Source organism: Contarinia nasturtii, unplaced genomic scaffold (assembly GCF_009176525.2).
Source record: "Contarinia nasturtii isolate CC-2019 unplaced genomic scaffold, AAFC_CNas_1.1 Cnas_scaffold_928, whole genome shotgun sequence".
Classification (NCBI taxonomy): Eukaryota; Metazoa; Arthropoda; class Insecta; order Diptera; family Cecidomyiidae; genus Contarinia; species Contarinia nasturtii.
Window position 1 is genome coordinate 4,208,361 of NW_022198275.1, and position 11,682 is coordinate 4,220,042.

Genomic DNA, 11,682 nt, shown 5'->3' on the forward strand with positions numbered 1-11,682 from the left:
GAAAATAGTAAACAAAAATTACTCACCTGAAATTAATTGTTTCAAAATTGCTTTGCGTCAGTAATTTTTTTTCGAGAGATTTTTTTATCAAATGAATAAAAACAATTTACAGCGAAATTTTAGCTATATAAGAGATAGGTTATTCCCATTGATTTATTCTACAATTGATATCACAAAAGGTACTATTTTTTTCATACGAACTGTTAGAGGTGTCAAGATGCTTTTTAATCGCGCTATTCTTTGTTTGGCAATTACTTCATTGCTCTGTTCGGGTATGGTGACTGCTGGTTGGGTAAGTTTATGAGAAGAATATAATTTATTCAATTTCACAAGATAATTTTTCGTGATTGATGCGTTTTAAATGTTAATTTCGCTAATTTTCATCATTTTAATTAGGAGCATGTGAAATGTATCAAGAAGGGAAAGACAATGTACGCAATGGGTAGTGAAACATTAGGATCAAAATATAGCGGTAATTTTAAATTGTTTATTTTTCACCATATTCTCGTCACGTTTAATTTCATATGAACTTTACGTATTGTTAGTGTATGCCAGATTTTCTCGCTTACATGGTGTGGAAAGAGGCGATCATAATTTAAATAATTATATTTGATTGAATGCGTATTTTATTCTTTTGTTGATCTTCTTGGTCTTGACAGCTCATGGAGGTGGTCAAAAGTATTGGGTTGAGTTTGGAAAAGGTTCGTATGCCAAATGTTCAGTTAACACTTGCGATGATAACTATGGATGGAGCGGCTGTACGGTCACAATAACTAGCCGACAAATGGAATAGTCAAATCAAAAATATATAGACGATAACATGATTGAATCTGTATTTTTTTTTTTAAATAAATAATTTCATGTTATAATACAAAAAGAACTAGATAAAAGTGTTTTTTCTTTACATACACTTGTATATCAAAAGTATAAAGAGTAGAAAAAATGCATTCGATTGTCAGTTTACATTGGACAATCAATTGATCACCAAAAAAAGGAGATAAATATCTGGGGCTGAAATTCACCTGTGATTTAAATTTCTATAGACAAATCGACTATGCATTAAATAAATCAAAATCAGTTTTTGGCCATTTAAATAACATTTTCAGAAATAATTTAATTAATTCCGAGGTTAAACATATGGTGGAATATCTCTTCCAATCAAAAGGAAAAAATAAGGAAATATGATAATCAGTCAAGTTTTATCCAATCACTGAAATAGAGCGAAAAGAATAGAAGTTATTGTTATGGTTATGAAAACATTTACATTGCCATAATCACTTCTATTCACTCCATTTCTGCCTGAAAATATCTCAATATAATGTCTGGTCCAGAGGACCATAAAATCAAAAAACACCTTCAAATTTTTCAACTCATTATTAAATGGACAATGTGAGGTATTAATTTATCCTGTAGGACATAGATTCAAACTAAAAATGATTACCTTCCCATTTTATTGTTGAATTAAACTTACATTTTTTCATAATCCAGAGACTTAGCCATTTCCTAAAGAACACTAAAAATTTCAGATAAAAATAAAAATTGACGATGTGAATAAAAATGCTATTTTTGTTACATGATATATTCTTGGGCACACTTATTTTTATTAAAACAATGCAAAGATACATATATTATTTAGTCATTTCGATTATTATCTCCAACGTTTTGATACATTTTTTTTCTTTCGATTCCAATTTAAATATATATTTTTTTCGATTTTCGATTAACTAATACAATAATACACAGTTCAAATACTCAAAAAAAGTTAAACGATAATGATACATTGAATAAGTGTTTGCTCGAATTCGTTTGCTTATAATCTAGCGACGAAAGAAGGCTCGTCCATTTTTATAATTACAATATAAATGAATAATAACAAAATACATACGAAATAATTATGTAATTTTTTGTTGCCAATAATAATGTTGAAATCAGTGTTTGTTTAAATAAAATTAAATTTTACAAATGTATTGAAGCATTTAAAAGTGGTCAATTTTGACAGATACAGTGTGAGCGGCCGTATTGCTTGGCAATTCAATATTATCCCAATTGGTTTCTAAATTCTTTTCGCTATCCGTTGCTTTCAACGATAATCCTAACGATGCTGTTTTGTTAGCGTAATGAGGAATATTCAACGTAACTGGAACAAGGAATTCTAATGCCTGAGGACCACACATCACTGTAGGGGCGGAATGTAAAAAAAAGAAGTTTAAAACAGGTAATTTGAGAAATATAATGAAAAATATAAAATTATACTAACCAAGAGGAGAAAGCATCGTTTCACCTAAAATAAAGAGAAGAGACAACAAATAAATTGCGATTAGATATCTGGTTTCATAATGAATATAGTTCGAATTAATGTGCAGTTAATAAATTAATGTGAAAATAATTTACATTCAGAAATTATTTTTGATAAATTCTAAATATTACGATAAATTCAAATAAAAAATACAACCTAGATATGTGATATTTTGCAATCAAGTCTATTTTTTTTCTTTCAATAGTCACATGCAAAAATAAATTATACGAAAAAACCAAAAACCAAACATATACATCCAAAAAATAAGATTCTAAGCCACCACTAAAAACATGCAGCAATTGAAATAAAATTGTTTGTTAGTCTTAAGCTACAAAAATCACGTTCACACACTCAATTATAAATCAAACACAAACAAAATTGAAGTGGTTATGTATTTAAAAACAATACGAAAATTGTGGAATCGAACAAATAATAAGGGAAAATGTACAACGAAGAATTTCCATTGGATGGCCAAATTTCGTGTTGAAGTGCATTTTCCAAAAAAGAATGTGACTACATTTCTGATATGTCATGTGCAAATATAACATTCGAACACAAATAGAATGCAAAAAGAAAAAAGTTCATTTTAATTTGATAAAAAGAAAACACACACAAGTCGTCACATAACAGAAACCAAAAAAAAAAACAAATCTACATAATTTGAATGTTAAACACGAACCGTTCAATTCATCGAGCGGAGGACCACCGACGGATTGGCTCATTCGTGGATCAGTGACAGTGAAATAAATTTCTTGTTTGATGCCTTTGGGAAGTGCTCCGGGCGGAATATCAATCGAAACATTCCATATTTGATCGGAAAGTATGCCACCATTTTCATCGAAAATGCCGCGAGTGGTAGTTTGTTCGCGTACCGGTGGATAAAATGTATGACTTTCAAGAGCTGCTTCGCTAGCATACGGCGTACTCTGTGCGACCGGTGGACCAGTTGGTAAACTAGCCATCGACGATGTATACTGTGTTTCGATCGAAGTTCGACTGGCTAAAACATTTTCATGTGATGATGGTCCACCGATTGTTTTTGTTTTCTGCGAATCTTTTGTCATTGGACCGACTCTTTTCATAACATTCGAAATGTGAGTTGGGTCACCTCGTGGTGGTTTCGGTGAATGAATTTGAACCTCTGTATCAATGGATTTTGTTTCGTCTTTCACAATTTTCTCTTCGCATTGAACGGTTTCAGACGGTATGACTGTTTTTTGTAAACCAGATTGATTTGAACTATTTACTGTATCGTCGTCATCTAAACCGCTTGAGTTACAACTATTTTGATTTGCAATAACCGGTGCAATCAACGTATGTGCAATGCGTTGAATTTGTGGATCTTTTGGTGTTACGACATCAACGGAATCATTTTGAATTTGCGATTGAGATTGGGGAGTTGATCGATTTATCTCTTCAGGAGTTTGATCGATGTGTTCACTCTCTTTGCCTTCATAAATGATTGGCTCCTGATGTCGTTGAACTTCCACACGTTTCAAATAAATCGGTTCTGACATTGATTCCATAGCCTCCTGTCGCGATTGATAGATTCGATCACGTAATTGTGTTCTTGTTTTGAATCCTTTTTCTTTCAATTCACGTCGACTTTGATAGATCATATCTCTTGATGGTGATGATAAATGATCGGAATGCACCGGAGTTGTGGGTGTTGATGACGATGACGGTGACTCTGAATGTGCCGTTCGTTCAACTTCCATGCGACCTTGATGTATACGCTGTTGCATTTCACGTTTACTCTGATACAAATGATCCAAATGCATTTCACGGCGACTCTGATAAATTGCCTCCTCATCACGACCCTGCGACATACGTGATGGTGCTCGATTTGATGGTAAATTTGTCTGTTGCATCATAAATGCGCCGCTACGAGTTTGATAAATTTCTTCTCGTTCAATTCTATCATCGGCTGGATTTGGTGTCATTCGACCCGGACGTTGCATTGGATAACGTGCTGTACCACGAGCCGTTCGATCGGCCATACTGTGTCGTCTCACAATGCGAGTTCCGGTATTTGTTGAGTATGGCATTTGATTTTCAGACGCTTTTCTCTCAAATTCAATCAAAGCTCGATTGGCATATAAATTTTCTTGTTCATAATAGTTTCGCTGTTTATTCGCATAATCGTCGTAAATTTGTTGATGATTCGCATAACCACCGCGTTCATCGTAATATTGATCATCATATGGCCGTTGTCCTTGATCATAATATTGTTGTTGATACTCAAATTCTGGTGATCTCCATCTTGTTGACGATCTTTGTTCGATCATCGAATGTTGACGCCGTAAACCTGATGACATTTTTGGGCTGCCATCATGTTCACTCATACTACCCTGTCGTTGTAATTGTTTTTTTGTTTTTACTAAAGCATTTTTAATTGCTGCCAATGGCGCCTTAATGTATTTCTTTTTAAATGATTTTGGCGGCAATTTCGGTGGGCCATAGGCATCCTCTTCCATTGGATATCTTCCATACGGATATTGATACTGTTGATGCGTTGGATATCGTTGTTGCTCGTGTTGTTGCCATTCGCTAATGTGAAAAGTTGGTTTTTGATTGTATTTAGTTTCATTTTCTTATTTCGTTTCTACAATGTTCATTGAATTAATTGTGAATATTTCGAGCAAAAATCAATTTCATCGTAATTTTATGGAAAATTATGTAAATGATGCGAAAATAAATCAGCAAACAGGTCTTGATTAAAATGTGAAGAGTGCAAAATATTTTATCGGATTGGTGCTGGCAGAGAGAATTTTGCTGGTTCACTTTTTTAAACGAAATAAAAAAAAATCTTTTTTTTTTCTGGAGGAAAGTGTGTGTAATTGGAACAATGATACGTTTGGACATTTCAATGATATTGTGTTTTTGTAATATGGAAAATGCGGAATTAAAGTGAATTGGTTTTTTTGTTTTGGTAAGAAAATGAAATTGTTTGTGAAGAAAAATAATTCATTGTTGATGACATGCACACGCACACTCATTCATTGCAATTCAACATCCACAACCAAAAAAGTTAGAGTAAAACTAAAATCTAAAATAACTCCCGATCGATACATTATCTTATATGTGTTTAAAACTCCTGTACTAAGAATCATCATCGGGGTGAATTTGATCTTCCGGAACCAAGATGCTCTCGACGTCATTCATTTTTAAATATAACAGTATTCAATTGATTGATATTTTTACACATCGACTACGGATTAACGTGTAAAATTGGACACTTTTTGAATTGAACAAAATTTCGATTTTGAAATGCGTTTGTAAAAACAATCTATGGAATACTGCTATATCTACTATGTGTGTCCAAAAATAAATATACCGCATAAATCTTCATGGAGTATAATCGAAACCGATACCGCGTTTTTATCCATACATGTTTGGCTCTTTTTTCGAACAAGATGTACGCCTTTCAATTGTGAAATTGTTAATAATGGTGTTATTTTTCACAAAAGCCTTCACCCGGACTTCAACGCCAAACCATCTATCACACTATTAAGTTTAAAACGAAATGTGTGACCTTTTCAAGCATATTTCAAACGCTGTGATCACATCGAAGACAAGAATGCATAACATAGCATGTCGTTAATGTGTGACAGCGGAAAAGCATAGCATGTATACATATTATTAGCTGATTGCAATATCAGTGCGATGTGTTTTTTTTAGCTAATTGCAGGTAATTGCTATGGCTTTCTTAACATGTATACATGCTGTGTGCGAAAAAGTCGTACAAATTGTCTTAAACAACCGATTCATCTATAAATTACAAATGTTTTATCCTATCTATTGGTTAGTAGAGAAGAATAAGCAAACTAAATGAGTGTTGTGCGCAAGAGCATCTGAGTTTTTTATTTTATTTAAAGGAAAAAATCGACTGTGAATTAAGTTAGTTAGCGCTTATTTCCTCTTTTCCGCTCAGAAATGACCAATTTTCAATTCGAATTTAATAAGTAATTTTAAAAAAAATTAAAAGCATGCAAGGAAGTTGTGAAGTTCTTATTGCCGGAAAGCAAATAATAATAAAAAATAACATTGGAAATTAGGAACCCTAATGAAACGCTTACAATTTTTGAAGACGCCTCATAAGACCGTGTTTCAATATTATGTTATTATAGATCTATTTTTTTTTTCAATGTGGAATATGGATTGCTTACCGAATATTATGATGATGGATTGGCATATTTCCTATTTGAGGTTTTCTGTACAATTCAAACGCAGAACCTCGTTGTTCGCGACTTCCAGCCAAGTCCAACGATTGATGTGTTGGTGGTTGCATATTTCCTGCAATTCACGAAAAACAAACAGCATAAGTCAATGAATTTTTATGCGTTTTAGTTTAAGGCACTTACCGTCATAAATTGGTGCGCGTTGAATATGTGGACCGGCATTATATTGGCCTTTATTGTATCCACCGCTTGGTACACCCATGTAGGGTGATTGTGGTTGTTGCATTTGCTGACTCGAGTAATGGCCATTTCCATTTGCACTGTAACAAGAAGAGAATACCGAAATTAAATTTAAATTAAAAATCACCATGGCATTCCGTAATGAAGTTAAATCGTGAATTGAAGGTAATACCTTGCCATACTGCCATATGGATATGAACTGTGATTGTAAGCATGAATTGGTGGTCCATGATTCGATGGAATTGGCGGTTGAGGCAAATGCGGAGGTTGAGACTGTTGTTGATGATAATGAGATTGTGACGGTGGATAGTAGTATCCATTTTGATTTCGTGAACCATCCTATAATATAAAAATGAAATATGTTTAAAAATCAATGTGAAAGAGAGCATATCACTAGCACGTAGTAGTGCAACAATAACACAAACCGTTGTGTCCCATTGATTTGATGGCATATTTCCATTGGTTCCATTTCCATTGCTTGGAACCATTGGTCGATAGTTTTTGGGTTTCGGCGGTGGTACCGGTTTGAATGGCATATTTCCATTTTGTACCGACGAATGATGGTGTTGTAATGGAGATTTCGGTGTACGATCATAATCGGCTTGTGACATTGAATGATTTCGACTGCATGATGATGTTTTAAGTATTTGATGTGTAAGTGTTTTGATTTTGCAGAATGACAAACAAAAGCGAGGGAGACACAAAAGTAACATAAAATGAAAAATTGAAGAAAAAAAATGATTAAAATCAATTACAAAAATTCTACATTTCTTTTTTAGAAGTGAGAAATTCCAATATCGAAAACAATAGTAACTAAAGTTTGAAAAAAGCGGGGGCATTTAAACGAGTGTGTCATATAGTGAGGATCTAATGTAATGATTGTGGTTCGCGTTTGGTTTCATCGGCAGCAAAATGTACATGGGTGAATGTCGAGGACATGAATTTATTCGTCGATCAATTTTCCGAATTGGTGACATCATTTTCAACCAATCCTCTTTCCGTACAAATGTTTTGTACTCTCTTTTTAACACAAAAGTTCATAGATTTTGGTGTTTAGTGAATATTTGAACAAGAAAAATGTATTACAAAAAAGAGTCACATTAAAATATTGGCTTTAAATTGCGTTGGTCAAAGGCTTGCATAAAACAAAATTCAATCAAATGTATTTGAAATGCTATTGTTTTCATAAAATTAATAAAATTTTCAAAGTTCACGTTATCACCGTGCTTATAAACGATCGGTTACCTGTATTTGCCGTAATCAGTTTTTGTTTCTAGCAAAGGTTGTGGTAATTTTCTTGGCGGTGCCATGTCAAGACCAAGATTCATTGGTCGATGTGGCAACGGAATATTTCCCGGCCGTCTTTCAGCTGATAATGTTCTTGGATCCGCACCTATAAATCCAAAAAAAGCAATTATGAAAAATATGTTCATTTCTTTCGAACGGGCCATTATTCAGCACATACCCATGTTCCGTGTATCGCTGTACAGTTGTCTTGCTGTACTGTTTTGTTTATTAAGATCGTTTGTGTTGGACATATTTCTCGAATGATCATGCGGTGAACGACTATTTATTGAATCCGAATGATGAATGCTATGGCGTGGTGATGTGACTGGTGTTTCATTTGATGATGGCAATACATTTCGAACGCTAAACAAATGTCAATGTAAAAAGAATATCATTGTAAATGTCAATCTCGGTGGGTAAAATTTAAAGTTGTGCATGTCAGACTACTTACGCAACGTTTGGTACAGATTTCAAGTCGTCAGGAGCGTTGGGACCCAGTCGAAGACTTTGCATGGCAGCATTGCATGAATCATAGCTTGAAACGCTGTCATAAGATGAACCATTTGTTTTACCATTTGCTGGTGTCGTTGAGTTCGACGACGATCGATGACTCTTTTCCAATAATTGATTGCTCTGTTTGCGATCGAGTGAACTGGCATTCAAACTGCCACGTTTATCAGTTGGTGGATTGATTCGTGTACTGTATTCGTCTTCATAGACTGGTGCTGCATCCGACAATGCCGTTGTCAACGGTGAGTTTGCATCACCAAATAATTGTTCGTGCGCTGATCGGCCATAAGTACCATTTCGGCTATTGCTTGTATTTAGGCCCATCGAATTTCGGGCACCAGCCGTTGTCAGGAGTGTAGATGATGGTGTTATATTGTTGGGTGGCTTCGATGCTCGATCGATTCGAGGCGGTAGATCGGGAGCGTTACCAAGTAAAAGTGTTGAATCACGACTATTTGCCATCAGTGCATTATCGTGCGTTGCAACTGCTTCGGTTGTTAATTCTTCGGTTCCGCTGAAGTTGAATTTATTGTATGGATTCTGCAGTAAAATAAATTTATTAGTTGTTATTTTCTTTTAATTTTAAGAAATATGAAGCATAACTCCATGAAAATATAATATCCCAAGCATGCTCACAGATCGTTAATCTTACCGTGTATGGAGGCGGCATCAATCCATCACCCAAATTATTCAGCTCAACATCACGTTCCAAATTTTCCTGATTAGTGGCGATTGATGGATCAGAACTAGCTTTCACCAATTGCGGTAAATTGCCCATAGATAGGGAATTGGTTGGGCCAGAGCTCATTTCAATATCAGACTCTGGGCTCGATGCATATGATAAGCGAGACGTATTCATTGGGAATAGGAAATCATCGGACAAGGATTCAAGGGGCTATTTTATTTGGATATTGGAAAATGATGAGGGGTGGCATGAGGAGATATTTGGTTCAGAGTTTTGAATGTTTGATGATAGTGAGCAATTTAAATACAGCGGCCACGCAAGCGTGCAGTTTTTGTTTTTTTTTGTTTCAGTTGAAAGGAAATATAAACAGTAGAATGCAGTAAAGATGATACCAAAAAGAAAATTATAATTGGAAAATATTCGGTTTAGTTTAAATCACCATTGGATTGTTGATTATAATGATTTGAATTGAGATGAAATGCATTTTGTTAAAACAGTTTAGTAACAGTTTTTTTTGTGTTGATTTATTTTTTGGGTTTGATGAATTCACAAGCGGTACAGATACGCATGAAAATAAAGAGAGAAAAAAAAACAAACACACTTTGGTTAACATATTCTAGAGATGAACTAATTGACATATTAATTTCATATTTTAAGTAAGTTCCATAAAATGAATGCACCCGAAACTTAAAATGGCACATAATTGTCTTATATACATTTATGATAAATTGCAAACAGTTTAACTGCGAATACTTTATGACTCTTTTAACCTGAGTTTTATATCTATTTTAAATTTCAAAATTATTTGCCATTTTCTCGATCGGTCGCTTGTACATAAAAATTATATTTCTTTCACGGAAAATCGGTCATTACTTTTTGATCGAAACAACAGCAATATTAAAAAAAAATTACTCCAAAATGTTGGCTGAGAAATGGATACTTTTCGAAGCGTAAAAAGTATGTTTCTCGGCTCGGATTTTCCGTAAAATTGTCCTGTACACTTTGAATATCTTTTTTCTATTTATATTTCGTTTTAAATGCTTAATGGAAAAATGTGTGGTGTTAATAGAGCTGTGTGCCAAATGATACATATATTCAAAACGCGAACAAATGCACCACTTCAAAAGATGTGATCCAAACTTCCACCGGAACCATATGCATTTACTAAACTTGCTCGCACATTTGAATTTCGAATAATGTCATCATTGCTTGATATATTCTCAATTAACTCAGACTTGTTGTTATTCGAATCTTGCGCAGTTTGTATGTCCAAATTTTCGATTGGCTCGTTCGCATCCAAATTTTGACTCAATTCATTATAATAATATGGTTTTCTGCGCGGATCTTTAACCACAAACGATGGCTTTTTTAATTCTTGAACATTTTCGTAATTATTTCGACTGAATGAGTTTCGATCGAATGGTGAATTGCCAAACGAGTACAATCGTGGCGATTGTGTGGAAATTTGACTTTTATTCCGTATCGGAACCAAGTGATAACAACGTGGAGGCGGTGGTGGAGCATCAAATGACGTTGGCAATTGTTGCGTATATTGAATGTGATTTGGTTGTGGAGGTATTGGCGGAGGTGATGGCGAAGCAGACAAAGCACGTGATTGATAACGACATTGATTATATAACATTTGATTTGCATGCATTTGAAATAAGGGTTTGCAAGAACGACAATTGCATTTTGGCATTGGAATCATTGCGGGTAGGTATATATCGGATGTAAATACATTGGGCTAATATTTTGAGCGTTTACAAAGAAAATTGATGAAAAAAAAAGAAAACAAACAAAAAAAAACTTTTTAATTTCACATCTTGGTTGATGATCTAAAAATTTTGATAAAAAAAATTCTTAAAAAATTGATTTGGATAATATGAAAAGAAATTTTGACAGTGTCGGTAAGGAAAGTGAGCCCCACAAGAAGTATTTATATACAAAAATCGGGATATTAAATTCCCAAGCCAAAAAGTATACCCGTTCAAAATGAATTGTTCGTCAATTGTTGTTTTTTATGTTTTCCAAAGAAAAAAAAAGATGTTGTGTTATGTTATCGCCTGTCACCAGTTTTTGTTACCTTTTTTGACAACATTCATACCCAAAGATTCAGATTCATAGAACATTTAAATGCGTTTATTATAAAACCTACACCATCGAAAGCATCACCTTCTTTCACGACAATTAATGTTTAATTTATTCCATCGACCATTTAACATGTAAATGTGTGAATTATTGTGTGTAAAGTTTCAACGAAAAATCAAAACAAAATTGTTACCTTGTTTTCGCTCATCCAAGCGGCTCCGCTTTGCAGTTGATCGATGCTGTCTCGTAATTTACGATACCATGTGTCAGTGTCGGTTAAACCGATTGTATTGCTAAATACATGGGACCAAATGCGATCTAATTTTTGTGCTGAAAAAAGATTGTAAACGTTATTCAAGATGCAAACACTTTTGACATTAAAAAGGCTGGGTTAC

General features: G+C 34.1%; 1 protein-coding gene across 5 annotated transcripts in view; it reads right to left on the minus strand.

The window, feature by feature from the left end:
• Positions 1-1,589: 1,589 nt before the first annotated feature.
• LOC116343080 (tight junction protein ZO-1) overlaps positions 1,590-11,682 on the minus strand; it is a 41,495-nt gene continuing 31,402 nt past the window's right edge. For all 5 annotated transcript variants that reach the window (XM_031770968.1, XM_031770969.1, XM_031770970.1 and 2 more), the window contains 12 exons: positions 11,481-11,617; positions 9,167-9,409; positions 8,456-9,054; positions 8,183-8,367; positions 7,963-8,110; positions 7,143-7,341; positions 6,890-7,056; positions 6,661-6,797; positions 6,466-6,592; positions 2,976-4,846; positions 2,258-2,281; positions 1,590-2,176 (listed from right to left, as the gene is read on the minus strand). In XM_031770968.1, coding sequence (XP_031626828.1) covers positions 1,977-2,176; positions 2,258-2,281; positions 2,976-4,846; positions 6,466-6,592; positions 6,661-6,797; positions 6,890-7,056; positions 7,143-7,341; positions 7,963-8,110; positions 8,183-8,367; positions 8,456-9,054; positions 9,167-9,409; positions 11,481-11,617 — 4,037 coding nt within the window. In that variant the 3' untranslated portion in view covers positions 1,590-1,976. The remainder of the gene's footprint in view (positions 2,177-2,257; positions 2,282-2,975; positions 4,847-6,465; positions 6,593-6,660; positions 6,798-6,889; positions 7,057-7,142; positions 7,342-7,962; positions 8,111-8,182; positions 8,368-8,455; positions 9,055-9,166; positions 9,410-11,480; positions 11,618-11,682) is intronic.